General features: G+C 35.4%; 1 protein-coding gene across 1 annotated transcript in view; it reads right to left on the bottom strand.

The window, feature by feature from the left end:
• The window catches only part of LOC107754376 (N-acylneuraminate cytidylyltransferase-like), a 40,527-nt gene extending 23,940 nt beyond the window's left edge, over positions 1–16,587 (bottom strand). The window contains exons 1-4 of the mRNA XM_016570791.1: positions 16,570–16,587; positions 15,895–15,989; positions 15,649–15,820; positions 13,957–14,122 (exon numbers count right to left, since the gene is read on the bottom strand). Of these exons, the coding sequence (XP_016426277.1) occupies positions 13,957–14,122; positions 15,649–15,820; positions 15,895–15,989; positions 16,570–16,587 (451 nt within the window). The remainder of the gene's footprint in view (positions 1–13,956; positions 14,123–15,648; positions 15,821–15,894; positions 15,990–16,569) is intronic.
• Positions 16,588–18,501: the final 1,914 nt, after the last annotated feature.

Raw genomic sequence — 18,501 nt, 5'->3', positions numbered from 1 at the left:
TTTACTAAATTAAAGTTAATTGAAAGTATGTTTTTTTTTTACATATTAAAAGTTTGTTTTATAGCAAAAGCAGATAACTCCAACAGTCGTATTTTGGCAAAAACAGATAGTTTAATCTTTGTAATCTCCTCAGATGACAATGTAGATGCCTGACAAACGTTGTTGTGATCATAAACTGTATGGATGTGATTACACGCAATACACGGAGCTTTTCCCTCACCATTGTAACGTGCTGCTTTTGCAAGGTTCCGTGAAAACGTTTCAGCTTTTATTTTCCTTTTTCGCCCTGAAGAAGATATCACAGGTTCATCAAGTTCGTCGAAATTATCCATCCTCGATCACTTTTAGTCAGCTTTGACGAAACTCTTCTCAGCTAGCTCGTCTTTTCAAAGTGAAAGTAGCCTTGTCACCTGACCTAAATACAGTGTGCTGATTCGCTAAAATGGACTTATCGGCTTCTGTTCAAAAACAACAAGGGCGCTTGTTGGCTTCTGCAGTAAAACGTGAACTCGCGATGCCTTGAAAGTGGATAAAACCGGCTTTTTTTTACAAAACGTGTTTAGGGTGCAGATCGCGCTATATGTGGAGAATAATGCACGGCAATCAGCTCATTTTTTTTTTAAGTGGCGTTTATCGGTTTTTGCAAATGAACTCTTCATATATATATTTCCAAAAGATTATTTCAGTATGTTTTACAAGAAAATACTGCTTCAGTCTTTCAACTTAAAAATAATTCATGTTTAATTCAATGGTATTTTTAGCATTCGGTTCTGGCCCGCCAAAACCATGAGTTCAGCTTTACATATACAGTGTAGGAAAATATAAATAATCATGATCTCTTTCAAGTACATATCAGCTGAGAAAAAAAGAACAATATCATGTTTGGAAACAAAGAAGTCTTTCTAAACACTTTGCCCAAAAATATATTTATCAATCAACACTTAATGTGTTAAAATTACACATTTGAGTGTTTAATTACCTGACACAATTTGTGTGTTAAAATGGCTTACACATGTGTTGTGTTAACTTCAACACAACATGTGTTGTCCCTGAGCACACTCAATACATGTGTTAAAATTCTACACAACATGTGTCATTTTTAACACATCTCTTTTGCAGTGTATTACTTGACTCCTTCTACTTTAAAATGCAGTAAAACTACTATGGATAAAAAGTGTCAAACTCTAAACAAACACTGGGTTATTTTTTCCAACCCAAAAGCTGGGCTTAAACTGTTGGGACGTTAAAACTGTCTTGAGCAATGAGGAGCACAATCTTTTCACATCTAAAATACTTGAGTGGAGACAGGTGACCGAACAAGCTGGTGTTACAAGAATATAAAAATATTTCTCAAAGTTGTAAATAAAGCAACGATTCAAAAATTAATGTTTAATTTAATGTTACTTGTAATCATTTGTGAAATTTACTAGCAATTTCTGAGTGAAAATTGTCTCTACATCAATTTGTATGCATGTATGTATATATATATATAATTTTTTTTTGTTTTTTTTGTTAGTGTACAGGGCCATCGCTAGGAATTCTGGGCCCCTAGCACTGGGCAACATTCACACAAAATGGACGTGGCGTCACGGCTGGTTGCACAGTATACTGTAAGAAACAAGAAAATACTGCTTCAGTCTTTCAACTTAAAAATTCATGTTTAATTCAATGTGTCACTTGCCATTTCTTTGTTATTATTTGTGAAATTTATTAGCAATTTCTGAGTGAAAATTGATTAATTGATTGATGTGTGTTCACTACTCACTGCTGTGTGTGTGCACTTGGATGGGTGAAATGCAGAGGAATTCCGAGTATGGGACACAATCACTTTCACTTTCAAAGTCAAGGGTGTCAACAATTAATTATTGAAGTTATTTAATTATTGTTTAATTATTTGATAATTATTTAATAATTAATTAATTATTGACAAATATTGGTACAAATAAATCATGCAGCCATAAAATCAGCATGTGTAATTTAACAACAGACCTTAATTAGGTTAGACGCCATATTGAATTGAACGTGTGAAAACAAGGCTGTGAGGGAAAGACTTTCACAAAGGCATGCACTGTATAAAGGTCCAAGAAGATCATGTAATTTTCACGTTTCATTTCAAGGCATTTCATCAGCTGAACAATCAGTATTTTGTTGAACTATAGTACATTCCATTGAACGCACTGTATTTCAGTCCATCACAGCCTCGTTTTCATTCCTGTCAAAAATTAAATATGGCGCTACCCTGATTAAGGTCTATTGAGGTTTAAATTTCAAATTTTAAACATGAACGCTTGAAATTCAACTACTTGTCAACTACTCACATTGCCTTATACAGTATAAACATTTATTTAGCTAATGTACACCAAATGTGTGTGGGATAGAACTACAGTATGTGCAAAAGTAAACAGAAAGGAATACAGAAGTAGATCCAGGCACACACTTGAAAATTGAAATATTATCAATAAGCATAAATCATGAAATAAGGCCTACAAATAGAAACACAGAACCTCAAAAATGTATGTAAAGTATAACCAAATTTAAGTAGAAAACAGATCTTTGTAGATAAATTTGTTTGAAAAATGTCCGTTTAGCGCTTTTGAATCTGTGGAAATTAATATAGCAGTACATACTCAATATCCCAGCAATGCAATGAATAATTATGCAGATTACTTATGTTTTTATTGTTTGTTTGGTGGATCTATGCATACCTGTATTATTTGTCCCTTTTAATTATGTGTCATTTGGTGATTGAAAGCATATCTTTCACTAGTATGTTTTTTTGTTTGTCATCTGTCTGTATCACCTGGAGGATGGGCGATGCCCTAATCAAAGATTACTGTTAAATGCTGTGTTGGGAATGTGGACTTGAAAGAAACATACATGTCACGCTAGTTCAAACGGCAGCGGTTCTCTGTGTGCCAAAACCCCTTTGTTTACCCATATGACAGAACAGATGACAGACATTTGTGTGTAAAAATTCAAAGAAATGAAATGAAGTGGAGAGGTGAGTGAACTTTGAAACTGCCAGCAGCGAAGAGCGTGATCTTTTCACATCTACACGATTTTCACTCAGAAACTGCTAGTAAATTCCACAAATAATTAGAAGTCACTTTAAATTAAACATGACCTTTGAAGTAAAATGTACTTCAGTAATTGCTGAAAAAAAGTTTAAAAAATCGGAGAAATCAAAAAATCTCTTAAAACTGTACTTTACACGTGTCTTAATAGCCACTTAAAGCAGCAACATTCACAAGCAAGCACATATTGTAAAAAACAAGATAAAACGGTTTCAGTCTTTTAACTTAAAAATGCATGTTTAATTCAATGCATTACTAGCCATTTCTTTGTAATTATTTGCAAAATATGCTATAAATTTCTGAGTGAAAATTGATTCACTGTCAAATTTTGTACTAAGCATTGCAACCCCAATTAAGCTTTCAACCTACTGGAACTGGTATTATCATCATTTGGTTCTGGCCCGCCAAAACCATGAGTTCAGCTTTACATATCCAGTGTACTGTAGGAAACGATGTAAAATATAAACAAGCATGTGCCAACCACAAAATGGATATCCAAATTTGGACTGTAACAACATAAATGCAAGACATTTTCCCAGACATAGAAAGGTTCACGACAATTCACACTTTAAACCATGTGTTTGCCAACTGCATTCTTGGAGTCATTCCAACAGTACACATACAGTACTTTATGTTTTTCGTGAGAATAAATTCAGGTGTGTTTGAGTAGGAATTAGAAAATTTGCATATTGTTGTGCCTAAAGGAACAGGGTCAGAAAACTCTTAATTCCAGCTGAACTCACTGCGACGGTTCGATCAAGTGTAGGATTCCTTCTCAATAGTCCACATGTCTGAGACAAAACCCAATCACCTGATGTTTTATTGATTCACTTGACTTTGCACAATCTCTTTCCGGTACATATCAGCTGACAAAAAAAAAAGAAAAGAACAATATCATGTTTGGGAACCAAGAAGTCTTTCTAAACACTTTGCCCAAAAATATTACTTGACTCTTTCTAAAATTTGACTTTTAATTCACTGTGTTACTTTCCGTTTTTTTGTAATTCATTGTGAAGTTTACTTGCAATTTCTGAATGAAAACTTTTTATAAACCAGATTGTTTTTCAGTGTAGTTCTTGACTCCTGCTATAGTGCAGTAAAACTACTATGTATAAAAATGTCAAACTCTAAAAAAACACTGGGTTTATTTTTCAACATGCCTTAAACTGTTGGGACGTTAAAACTGCTTTGAGCAATGAGGAGCACAATCTTTTCACATCTAAAATACTTGAGTGGAGACAGGTGACCGAACAAGCCGGTGTTACGAGAATATAAAAATATTTCTCAATTTGTAAATAAAGCAACGATTCAAAAATTCATGTTTAATTTAATGTTACTTCTAATTATTTGTGAAATGTACTAGCCATTTCTGCGTGAAAATTGTTTCTACACCAATTTTTTTTAAATTTTATTATTATTTATTTATTTATTTATTTTTTGTTAGTGTACAGGGCCATCGCTAGGAATTCTGGGCCCCTAGCACTGGGCAACATTCACACAAAATTGACGTGGCGTCACTGCTGGTTGCACAGTATACTGTAAGAAGGTGGAGACAGGTGACCGAACAAGCCGGTGTTACGAGAATATAAAAATATTTCTCAATTTGTAAATAAAGCAACGATTCAAAAATTCATGTTTAATTTAATGTTACTTCTAATTATTTGTGAAATGTACTAGCCATTTCTGCGTGAAAATTGTTTCTACACCAATTTTTTTTTAAATTTTATTATTATTTTTTTTTATTTATTTTTTTTGTTAGTGTACAGGGCCATCGCTAGGAATTCTGGGCCCCTAGCACTGGGCAACATTCACACAAAATTGACGTGGCGTCACTGCTGGTTGCACAGTATACTGTAAGAAGCAAGAAAATACTGCTTCAGTCTTTCAACTTAAAAATTCATGTTTATTGATACTACAGCTAACCCATAATCTAAGTTATTGAATGCATTTATCACTGAACTTAATATAATCGATCTTTGGAGAATCCAGAATACTACATCTAAGGACTTCACTTTTTTTTCTAATATAAGACTTTCTCTAGGATAGATTACATATTTCTCAGCCCATCTCTAATTTCATCTAACTCTTCCATCTCTATATTACCAATTTTATTGTCTGATCACTCTGCAGTGTTATGTAATGTTCACCTTTCCAACATTAAGACCAAGGCCCCTAGATGGAGTCTCAACACATCACTAAATAATCAGACATTCATTAATTTGCTAAAAGATCATATAAAGGAGTTTCTTGAAATTAATATATCTTGTGATGTAGACCCTCAAATATTGTGGAAAACGACAGTGTGCAATACGAGGATTCTGTATATCTTTTTCTTCTGCTCTTGCCAAAGCGAAAACCTGCCAATTTACACAATTAGAAAATAAGATTCAATTATTAAAAAATTTACAAAAACAAAATTTTTCTGACCAACAAGCTACACGATTGTCCTCCTTGAAAGAGGAATAGGACTTACTTTCACAATCAAAGGCAGAGTTTATTTTACATAAGACGAGGCAAAAATATTATTTAGAATCGGAGAGACCTAGCCACTTATTGGCCCTCAAGCTGAGAGAATGTGGGTCTAAGGCATACATCAGCGCAATAAAATCTTCGGCTGATCAGGTAACCACAAATCCTATGATAATTAACAATATATTTAAAGGTTTTTACACAAATCTGTATAAAACCGATTTTTTGATGAGTCAGTTTGTAAAGAGTACTTGGATAAATTAGAACTGCCTCGGATCACACAGATGGATAAAGACTCTTTGGAGGCCCCGTTAAGTTTGGAGGAGCTCCATGAAGCACTAAAAAGCCTTCAGAAGGGCAAGTCACCAAGCTTAGATAGCCTCCCTCCTGAATTATATTTAGAAATATGGGATGTGGTAGGGACTCTCATGCTTGATTCATTTAATTTTGCAATTGAGCATGGTACATTTCATAGAGACCAAAAAACATCTTTGATATCATTGCTTTTTTAAAAGGGTAAAGACCTGTTAGATTGCTCCAACTACAGACCAGTATCACTCATCCCATGCGATCTAAAAGTTTATGCTAAAACTCTTGCCTCTCGCATGGAGAAAGTAATTCATAGCTTAATCAAAGAGGACCAACCCGGTTTTATTAAGGTGCGTCACGCGTCCGATAATATGCGTCGCCTGTTTCATGTACTTGATTTTGCAGACTCTCTTCCGAGTCCTTGTGCGTTTTTTTCACTTGACGCAGAAAAAGCCTTTGACAGGCTAGAGTGGAACTATATGTGGGCAGGTCTGCAATGTTTTGGTTTTGGTGAACATTACATTTCTATGATTAAGACACTTTACCACTCAGCTGAGGCATCAGTCTTAACTGGTAATATTATCTCCCCCCCCGTTCCCTTTACAGCATGGAACGAGGCAGGGATGTCCACTTTTAGAGACCAAAAAACATCTTTGATATCATTGCTTTTTTAAAAGGGTAAAGACCTGTTAGATTGCTCCAACTACAGACCAGTATCACTCATCCCATGCGATCTAAAAGTTTATGCTAAAACTCTTGCCTCTCGCATGGAGAAAGTAATTCATAGCTTAATCAAAGAGGACCAACCCGGTTTTATTAAGGTGCGTCACGCGTCCGATAATATGCGTCGCCTTGCTTTGTTTCTTCTCGATAAGTGAGTAACACCGTGTCTGCGCCGCAACAGCTAAAGTCTGTCTAGCACACTGGACCGTTGAAAATCGCGACCATTTGAAATTTGTGTCAATACGTCATAAATAGAACGCAGCAGCAGTTTTCTGTCGGGATTTGTCATGTCGTGCTGCTATATATAATATATGTGTATTACTATATATAAAGACATTCATAAAATTGCCAGAAACAATTTTAATATGTTAGTCAAGATCAATAGTGATCCCCAAAGATGGAATAATCTTAAAGTCTCTCTCCAAGGCAAAATCGCCACCGTCAAATTGAATTTGTCATTGACCGGAGTTACCCCCTCCAGGTAACTTTAAGGAGATCAGTTCCATACTTTCCCAGTTTATCTGCAATGGTAAATGACCCAGAATAAAACTTGTCACATTGCAGCGTCCTATACTTTCAGGAGGATTGGCTGTGCCAAATTTTGAATTATATTATTGGTCGTTCCAACATAAGGCTCTTCATATATGGGTTGACCCTCAATCTAAAGTTTCATGGAGAGTAATCGAAGCTGACAAGGTTAAACCACATAGGCTCCAAGATATTCTATTTGCCGGCACAGGAAATAAAAATGATAAATGTAAATTTGGCCCGGTTGTGGCCAATTCTATTAGGATCTGGAAAAGGGTGGAGCGTCTGATGGGAGGACCTTTCAAATTTTGTAACAACACACCCTTATGGCACAACTTAAATTTTTTATGTGGAAATCGGCCATTTGTCCAGCCCTCTTGGTCTACATTGGGCATAAACACTTGCAGTGACTTATATGATAACCAAGGACTCTGCTCACTTCAAGAATTAAGAACTAACTTTTGTTTACCAGCATCATCATATTTTGTCTTTTTTCAGTTACGCTCTGCTCTCAAGGCCTATGGAGTTCCCTGGGCATCCCCTATTTCCTCTCATCCTATGTGGGATTGGATCGCACCACCCTTTGATCGGCCATCTGTTTCTTTAATATATAGTAAACTTAATGATCACACTGCAAAGCCTCTTTCTATAAAACCTATATGGAATCGTGAATTAACAGATTTTGACTTATCGGTCGACTGGGAGAGGGTGTGGTCTAATCTAATCTTAACTTCTAAAAACTTGGCTCATCGTCTTCTCCATGTCAAAGTCATCCATAGAGCATACATAACTCCTTACAAGAGGTTTAAAATGAAACTGCAATTTACCTATAACTGCCATATCTGTAACACCTTATCAACAGGTACTTTTCTCCACATGTTTTGGGAATGACCAATTGTTGTCAACCTATAGACTCATGTGAATTCTGTTTTGTCCTTTTTACTACAAATTGATTACACGTGTAATCCAGGTTTATGTCTTCTCAATGACGATTCTAACTCTTGTATAAATTCATTAAAGAAGAGAATGTTGTTTGCTGGTTTTACAGCTTCAAAGAAGACAATAATACAAAACTGGTTTACTCCGCACATGTGTGCAAAAACATTTTGGATTCATAGCCTCCTTAAAATAGTAACCTGTGAATGTACAACACCACGAATTAACAAGGCTAAACCTAGTACCAAGTTTTTCTATATAAAGGAATGACCAAATTATTATTATTATTTTTTTTAATCTTTCAGATTGTAAATTATTGATATGTCTGTTGCTCCCCCTTCCCTGTTTGTTTGTTTGTTTGAATGAATGTAATTTTGTTAATCTAAAGACAATAAAAACTTGATCACAAAAAAAAAAAAATCATGTTTATTCAATGTGTCACTTGCCATTTCTTTGTCACTTGAAATTTACTAGGAATTTCTGAGTGAAAATTGATTCATCGCCATATTTTGTACGAATCATTGCATTGGCTTTCAACCACTGGAACTGGTATTATCATCATTCGTTTTCTGCCCTAAAAGTGTCTGGCCTGCCAAAACCATGAGTTCAGTGATATGAATGTTTAGTGAAAAATGTATATTTAGGGTGATATGGCTGGTCACCATTATTTTGTCTTTTTTAATTAGGTTTTTTGTGGGCTGGAAAGAGATCATTCAAAGTCAAGTGTGTCACACAATTGTTAATTTTGTTGTGGTAGTATGTCGTTTTTGCAGTGGAGACATTTGCGGAGAAGGAAGAGAGGAGTGATTGATACAAACAAATGTCAACTAGTCTGGATGAAAGGGGACAAAAGTTGTCTAAGCAAGTTGTTAAAGTGGAGCATAGAGTATCAGTAACAGTGCAGTGCTGAAAACTGGGAGAGTGGAGGAAGTGAGGATGAAACCATAGGCGAGAGGGAAAGAGTGAGCGTAGGTTACGCTCAAATGTGACCTGTGGAGGATCGTGTGTTGCGTCAGGAGTCAGTTTGAGGTTAAAAGTTATGAGGAAGTGGTCTGAAGTGTGCAACAAATTAACTAAAGTGTTGTCAGTGTTGTCAATATCCCAGCAATGCAATGCAGCATGAATAATTACGCAGATTACGAATGTTTTTATATGTATTTATTTATTTTTGTGGTGCATTTTAATTGCATAATTGAACAATCCTTACTCAATTATGCAGTTAAGATACGCAAGGATTATTCAATTCAATTTGATTAATGGACATTAAAATTTACATTGAAATTAAATTGCGTAAATCTTTTTTTAAAAAAAGTGCTCCTCGCTGCAGGCTGTTTCAAAGTTCACTTTCCTCTCTGCCTGAATTCTTTTCTTAGTATTATAAAACAGAAATTCCGGTCATACAGACAAACAAAGAGGTATCGACACACAAAAAAAACAATGCTGTTTGAACTTGCATGACATGTATGCTGTCTTTCACGTTTTTATAATGTAAAGCACTCAAGCAGTGACAGGTGACTGAACAGTTCTGTGTACAGTAATAGTAAAACAAGTATAAAAGATGTTTGAACTACACTAGACTGATTTGCACATCCTTGTCTCCCAACAATAAAATACTGTTCATTTGTGGAGGACAGACATAACCTCTGCTATGATTAAAAATAAAATTAATTAAAAATTGCTATTGCAACAGCCCGACAATATCTGGCAAACAATTTTTGTTTAGGCATAAGGCCATGTGACACTGAAACTATGATTAGCTTTATGAATTATCCAATAAACATTCTGAGATACAAGGAGCATGAATGCTCCGACATGTATGCTCTCGTTCACGTCCACATTTCCAACCTAGCACTTTCTTCTAAAACTTGATTTACTTACAACTTCTAAATAAATAAATAAAACATTTTACAGTGTACAAATCAAAAGTTATGGTCCGGTTCTTATCAAAGACTATTTTTTTTCATAGTAAAATAGACTTTACTGTACATCTCACAACTGTGAATTTATTTCTTGTTATTGTGCCATTGTACACTGAAAAAATTTGGCGCAGAAACCATTTTCACTCAGAAATTTCTAGTAAATTTCACAAAAAATTACAAGTAACATTAAATTAAACATGAATTTTGAAGTAAAAAGTACTTCAGTAATTGGTGAAAAAAAATGTTACAGTGTAAAAAAGATCTCAGAACCCAAGAAATCTCTTAAAACTGTACTTTACACGTGTCTTAATAGCCACTTAAAGCAGCAACATTCACAAGCACAAAATGGATGTGGCATCACTGCTGGTGGCACGGTAAACTGTAAAAAAAAAAAAAAAAATTGATTTTTCAAAATTATGCATACCTGTAGTATTTCTCCCTTTTAGAGCATTTAGGGTCATGAATGTGAATGCAAAGTCGACACAAAGTTTTGATGTATTTTGGAAAGGCTGTACATACATGAGAACTTAAAGACTCAAAAGTTTACTCGAAATTAAAGACTCAAGATGACTCAGTTTTGAATCGTCATCTATTTGTATCTGTGTGCAAATAATCAGCTAATTTTGAGCATAAAAATGTGGGTCAAATTGCCCCCAACACAAATAAAGCAGTTCATAATTTCCCATATTTTATATTTTTAGTCTCTGAAAAGCTATAGAGGTTTTCTGATTTTAAATGAATCTTTAGCTTTTTTTCCATAGTGTTGAATTCTGACAAATTGCATGGAAACCAACAGGAGGATTAAAGCTGCAATTACATTTACAGAAAATAACTAACGTATGCTTGTAGAATAAACATAATATTATGATTATAGTCATCATTATACACTGAACAAAATTATAAACACAACACTTTTGTTTTTGCCCCCATTTTTCATGAGCTGAACTCAAAGATCTAAGACTTTTCTATGTACACAAAAGGCCTATTTCTCTCAAATATTGTTCACAAATCTGTCTAAATCTGTGTTAGTGAGCACTTCTCCTTTGCCGAGACAATCCATCCACCTCACAGGTGTGGCATATCAAGATGCTGATTAGACAGCATGATTATTGCACAGGTGTGCCTTAGGCTGGCCACAATAAAAGGCCACTCTAAAATGTGCAGTTTTACTGTATTGGGGGCTCCGGGGGGGACCAAAAACCTGTCAGTATCTGGTGTGACCACCATTTGCCTCACGCAGTGCAACACGTCTCCTTCGCATAGAGTTGATCAGGTTGTTGATTGTGGCCTGTGGAATGTTGGTCCACTCCTCTTCAATGGCTGTGCGAAGTTGCTGGATATTGGCAGGAACTGGAACACGCTGTCGTATACGCCGATCCAGAGCATCCCAAACATGCTCAATGGGTGACATGTCCGGTGAGTATGCTGGCCATGCAAGAACTGGGATGTTTTCAGCTTCCAGGAATTGTGTACAGATCCTTGCAACATGGGGCCGTGATTTACGAGAAATTTACTATGAATTTCTGACTGAAAATCGTTTCTACAGAAGTGTAGGCATCTAAAGGTCGTGCTCCTCACTGCAGGCTGTTTCAAAGTTCACTTTCCTCTCCGCCTGAATTTATTTCTTAGTATTTTGACACAGAAATTCCTGTCATACAGACAAAGAAAGAGGTATCGGCACACACACACACACACACACACACACAATGCTGTTTGAACTTGCATTACATGTATGCTGTCTTTCACGTTTTTATAATGTAAAGCACTCAAGCAGTGACAGGTGACTGAACAAGCCAGTTCTGTGTACAGTAATAGTAAAACAAGTATAAAAGATGTTTGAACTACACTAGGCTGATTTGCACATCCTTGTCTCCCAACAATAAAATACTGTTCATTTGTGGTGGACAGACATAACCTCTGCTATGATTAAAAATAAATTAATTAAAAATTGCTATTGCAACAGCCCGACAATATCTGGCAAACAATTTTTGTATAGGCATAAGGCCATGTGACACCGAAACTATGATTATCTTTATGAATTATCCAATAAACATTCTGAGATACAAGGAGCATGAATGCTCCGACATGTATGCTCTCTTTCACGTCCACATTTCCAACCTAGCACTTTCTTCTAAAACTTGATTTACTTACAACTTCTAAATAAATAAATAAAACATTTTACAGTGTACAAATCAAAAGTTTTGGTCCGGTTCTTATCAAAGACCTTTTTTTTCATAGTAAAATAGACTTTACTGTACATCTCACAACTGTGAATTTATTTCTTGTTATTGTGCCATTGTACACTGAAAAAATTTGGTGCAGAAACCATTTTCACTCAGAAATTTCTAGTAAATTTCACAAATTACAAGTAACATTAAATTAAACATGAATTTTGAAGTAAAAAGTACTTGAATGCAAAGTCGACCCAACGTTTTGATGTATTTTGGAAAGGCTGTACAAACATTGTTACAACTTTTGTGTTGGACTCATATGAAATACATGAGAACTTAAATACTCAAGATGACTCAGTTTTGAATATTCATCTATTTGTATCTGTGTGCAAATAATCAGCTAATTTTGAACTTAAAAATATATGGGTCAAATTGCCCCAACACAAATAAATACAGGAGTTCATAATTTCCCATATTTTATATTTTTTGTCTCTGAAAAGCTATAGAGGTTCTCTGATTTTAAATGAATCTTTAGCTCTTTTTTTTCCCCATAGTGCTGAATTTTGACAAATTGCATGGAAACCAACAGAAGGATTAACGCTGCAATTACATTTACAGAAAATAACTAACGTATGCTTGTAGAATAAACATAATAGTATGATTATAGTCATCATTATAGTTTTTATTCTTAGTGTGAATGGGCCTGAACCCACCATAATAGTGTTTTTAATAATAATAATTCCCTCTAACCAAATTCTTACTAGTAAAAATGCAATTATGACACATTAAACAAACATTTCTTGCATGTTTCTCTTCATCACACTTGATGTTTAACTAGTACAGGAGCTGTATTACAGAAACTTCATCAAATAAAAAATAACAGTTATATATTATAAGATCATCAGAAGAACAGTTTGAAGAACACCATTTATTTGTAATATAAATCTTATGTAACATTATAGGCTAAATGTATTTACTGTGATTTCTGAGCAATTTAATGCATTATTGCTGAAACTATCAATTTCCTAATATATATGACAAGTACATACATATAAATAATCAGAATCACACCTTACACATTAAATTAAATTAAATTAAATTTGTCTTTCTTGACTTCATCTGCAAAAATGTCATCAAGTGTTGTTATACCAAAGTGACGGTAATGGAAAACTTCTGCTGGACAACACTATCCTTGATTCAACTAAAACGAGGATGATTCCTTACTTCAGTTACTAACATCATTTCATCACTTACTAAACTGTGAGGAGACAGCATAAGATTAAACATTAATACATAATGACCGGTGATAAGTAAATGAATATTGCATTTGAAAGAACGTGTAAATATATAAAGATCAAGTAAAGCAGGGGTTCTCAAACCTCTCCTGGAGTCCCACCAGTCCTCTCCCTCATCTAACACACCTGATTCAACTCATCATCTCATTAGTACAGACTGCAAGACCTGACTTGGGTGTGTCCAATAAAGGAGACATACAAAATGTGCAGGACTGGGGGCACTCCAGGAGAGGTTTTACTTCAGGACCCCTGAAGTAAAGAGACAACATAAATGAAGTTTTTGCTCACAGACACACACAGGTGATTTATTAACTTAAGTTAGATTCAATGTCATGTGATCACAGCAACCCAAACTGACTGTTTAAAACAGGGGTGCCCAAACTCGGTCCTGGAGGGCCGGTGTCCTGCAGAGTTTAGTTGGGGGGGGGGGGAGAACATTTGAAAACTGAAACGAGCTGAAATGCAGTAGAAAAACCAAGCTTAAATTAGATTTAGGATTTTTTTATGAATCATATTGACATGACATTCTCACCCATGAAGGCCACTTCATCCCAACACAGTTTCTTCTCCTTCATCAGCTGCTCCATCTCAAACCCATTCTGCTGCTCTCCAAACTGGAGTCCACAGCCAGTCAACTGGGCAACCTTCTCCAGGAGACCCTTGGACAGCGGCTCATTCACGTTGGATATGAGGAACACCTAAACACACAGAAGAACAAAAGTTAAGAATAATCTAATTAAAATGAACCCTGTTTACTTTAAAGGGGTCTTATTATGCTCTTTTACAAAGTCTTGATTTTGTTTTGGGGGTGTACTAGAACAGGCTCTCATACTAGGCTGTTCGAAAAACACATTATTTTTCACATATTTTACATTATTACAACACCTCTCTCCCAGTCTGGCATGAACGGCTCGAATAGATCCTGTATCAAATGAAGGCCCGCCTTCTGAAATACGAAATGTGCTGTGATTGGTTAGCTGGGCCAGTGTGTGCTGTGATTGGTTAGCTGGGCCAGTGTGTGCTGTGATTGGTTAGCTGGGCCAGTGTGTGCTGTGATTGGTTAGCTGGGCCAGTGTGTGCTGTGATTGGTTAGCTGGGCCAGTGTGTGCTGTGATTGGTTAGCTGGGCCAGTGTGTGCTGTGATTGGTTAGCTGGGCCAGTGTGTGCTGTGATTGGTTAGCTGGGCCAGTGTGTGCTGTGATTGGTTAGCTGGGCCAATGTGTGTTGTGATTGGCAGCACTCGGCGCCTGGTCGGGAAATGTCACGCCCCTTACCATAGCCGCCTGCGAGCTTCAGTGTAAATATTGCGTCAAAATCAAATCAATTTGAGCGCGATTTAAACCCGGATGATTGTAACCACTCTAAGTTCGTCTGCCTTGGGAAAGCTAGCGTGTCTCCGACATAGTGATAACACTCATTGCCTTCTCTAGTGCAGCTCAACCAGGTCTCGTCCCATTCGTCGATATTTGTGATATCACAAATCCCGGAAATTATGCGTTGTAGTCCAAACGAGTCGTTCGTTGTAGTTTTTGAAAAGTGATTTCTGTTAAATAAAATATCTCCTTTTGAAGTGGACTTTGAGCTTTCTAACTTTGCAGATCGTTTTTATGCTCAAACAGCAACATTACAGACTAACTAAAGTTGAAAAAGTGAAAAAGCATAATAGGACACCTTTAATACATGTTCATGCTCAAGGAATAGTTCACCCAGAAATTCAAATTTGCTGAAAATGTACACACCCTCAGGCCAGCCGAGATGTAGATGAGTTTGTTTCTTAATGGGAAAAGATTTGGAGAAATTCGGCATTACATCACTTGCTCACCAATGGATCCTCTGCAGTGAATGGGTGCCGTCAGAATGAGAGTCCAAGTTTCTTACAAACACGCAGCTTTTCACTTCATAAGATGTTAATTGATGGACTGGAGTGGTGTGGGTTACTTGTGGATTATTGTGATGTTTTTATCAGCTGTTTGGACTCTCATTCTGACGGCACCCATTCACTGCAGAGCATCCATTGCTGAGCAAGTGATGTAATGCTACATTTCTCAAAATCTGTTCCCATGAAGAAGCAAAGTCATCTACATCTTGGATGGCCTGAGGGTGAGCACATTTTCAGCAATTTTTTTGTTTTTGGGTCGTTAGTGAAATGCTATTGAAAATGGCTATAGGTGTTGCTAGATAGGCTACCATATCACATTATTTGTACCAGCCCACACAACTGTACCTCTATATTTTCTCTCTGCAGCATCTGTATGCCTGCCACGTCTCGAGCATTGATGGCCACATGGTCCTCGCCTGAAACCGATGTGAATATCTGTCCGTTCGTCACACAGCCAGACACTTTACACAGAAACAGCCTGACCGCCGCGTTCTCCTCTCGGCCAAAGTAGCCAAACCTGCAGAAAAGGGTATCGTTTCTATCTTCATTGATGCTTTTTGTCTGGCCACAGAGTTTGTCTAAACAGCTCACCTCAGAACTCTCTGCTCAGCGACAGGCCAGTCGATGTCCACGTCGATATCAACGCTGTACTCAGGCAGCATTTCATAGTAGGCGATCTTGCCCAACTAAAACACACAGAGAACAGATCAAAATATCTGACGAGGTTTCACACACGGGCCATTCTTTAAAAATGTTTTGAATTTAATTCAGGTAATTTTCCTCCAATAAAAGCTAATGGCACATTCTTAAAAATAAAGTTCTTTATTGGCATTGATGGTTCCAGGAAGAAACTTTAACATCAATGGAATCTTTCCATTCCATAAACAGTTCTTCATAGTGGAAAAAGTTGTCTAGACTTTTAAAATGGTTCTTTTAGGAACTTTTCACTGAAAGGTTTTTTTTGGGGACCAAAAATGGTCTACGCCATCACTGCAAAAGCTGCAAACCTTTATTTTTAAGAGTTTATTTATTCATATCTTGACATTTGATTTTTGTTCTTTATTCTAATTTGTTTCACATATTACGAAATTATCATAACATCAGTGATTGTTAAATATCTTTCAATTTCTTTTTTTATTTTTAATACTGTTCAAACTAAAAAAAAATTTTTTTTCAAAAAAAATCTTTCACAAAAACATGTAAACATCACATAAACGTGAACACTGAAAAAAAAACAATCTTTTTGTGCTGCCTCTGAACTTTTACCTTGGTAGTACTTCTCATCTACTTTTTGTATTTTCAAAATTTCTAAAATGTTTTTCCACAACTTTTTGTATTTTCAATGTTTTTAAATTTGATAACATCACTGAACAAATCAAGGGACAAGCATTCTTTTAAAATTGTTTATATTATCTATTATATATTTTGATTATATTTATTTATTATTATCTGGATCAATTTGTGAGTTGGTTTGCTTAACCCCCGGGAAAAAAAACAATATATATACATATATATATATATATACAGTATACATAGTCTGAGTCAGAGTCAGACTACTTTATAGTTTTTCACCTTTATATTACATGAGAACTCAAGGGACAGGTTTGTCAACATATTTTGATAATACCCCACCTGTTTAAGGCTGCTTTCCAAAGCCGTTCTCGTACTAAAATAGAAAGAGCCGTTTTCGTAGAGTTCCCCGTGCCAATCTTGTCGTCGAGGCCTGTGCGCCACGTCAATGTTCAGAGATGTCGGATTCTTACAGTCTAATTAAAATGATCATGAAGGATTGTGTGTCATAAATGTCAAATTGTATTATTGGCCAAGTAACAAACATTTCATGCAAAGCAAAAATTTGCAACTGTTTCCTTATGAGATGTTTTTGATACCTTTCTTGTCCACCTCCTCCCAGCGAAACTGGTGTCTGCGAACCACCGAAAACACATAGTCACAACCCTGTTCAGTGATCATCTGCAGGGCTTCTCTGATGTGATGAGGGTGGAGGCATGGAGACGTGGCCTGAATATGACAGACGATGTCCACCTCTAAAACACCGCCGGAACATAAATGGCCAAGACATTAAAAATGTAGGCCTTTCTGGGCCCTTAAATCTCTCACATGTTGCCATTTTAAAATGATGAAGAGAATTTTTTTTATATTTGTAATTGCTTTATATTCTTGTTCTCCCTCTTTACACAGATTCATACTATTTACTTACAAAAACATCTCAACATTTCAACAATATATTCCTTGTTGAAAATAAATTTCTCTGCAACTTAATATTTACATACGCTGTAAAAAAAAAAATATATAAGTAAAACAAAGATTATTGGAATACTTGGGTGCAAAAATCTGGAATCTGAGGGTGCAAAAAAATCTAAATATTGAGAAAATCGTCTTTAAAGTTGTCCAAATGAAGTTCTTAGCAATGCATATTACTAATCACAAATTAAGTTTTGATATATTTACAGTAGGAAATTTACAAAATATCTTCATGGAACATGATCTTTACTTAATATCCTAATGATTTTTGGCATAAAAGAAAAATCTATAATTTTGACCCATACAATGTATTTTTGGCTATTGCTACAAATATCCCCCAGCGACTTAAGACCGGTGTTGTGCTCCAGGGTCACACACATATATATATATATATATATATGTATGTATATGCATGCTATCTCAGTCTTTCTTCAAAATTTACTTGCCATTTCTTTGTAATTATTTGTGAAATTTACTAGCACTTTCTGAGTGAAAATTTTCAGTGTACTTTTTAACTTCTTAAAATATTTAAAATTATATATATTTAGATGGACAATTGCAATTCTTATAGAGTATTTAAAAATGTAACAATTTCACTAACATGTTTTTACTAAAGAATGTTATATTCATTTTCTGTTCAATTTACAAAAAGTATGGTTTTGTATGTGTTAGGAAAATAATACGTATTATTATACATGCCACAATTTTTTTAAATGTAAAATAAAAAAAATATTATTATGTGTTTTCACAAATATATTTATTTCATTTTACAATTATTTTAACAATATTTATTATTATACATTTTCCCCCACATGTATTGTAGGTGTGTTTTTTTTTCATCAAAAGTTACGTTTTATCTGCTAAGAAAATTTCATTGCAAAGGTATTGTAAGGTAAAAATAGGTTTCTACTATAGCATTGTTACATTCTTTTTCTG

This window comes from Sinocyclocheilus rhinocerous, unplaced genomic scaffold (assembly GCF_001515625.1).
Source record: "Sinocyclocheilus rhinocerous isolate Xijiao unplaced genomic scaffold, SAMN03320098_v1.1 scaffold561, whole genome shotgun sequence".
Classification (NCBI taxonomy): domain Eukaryota; kingdom Metazoa; phylum Chordata; class Actinopteri; order Cypriniformes; family Cyprinidae; genus Sinocyclocheilus; species Sinocyclocheilus rhinocerous.
The sequence above is the reverse complement of the archived record's forward strand: the minus strand, read 5'-3'. Positions and strand labels throughout refer to the sequence as shown.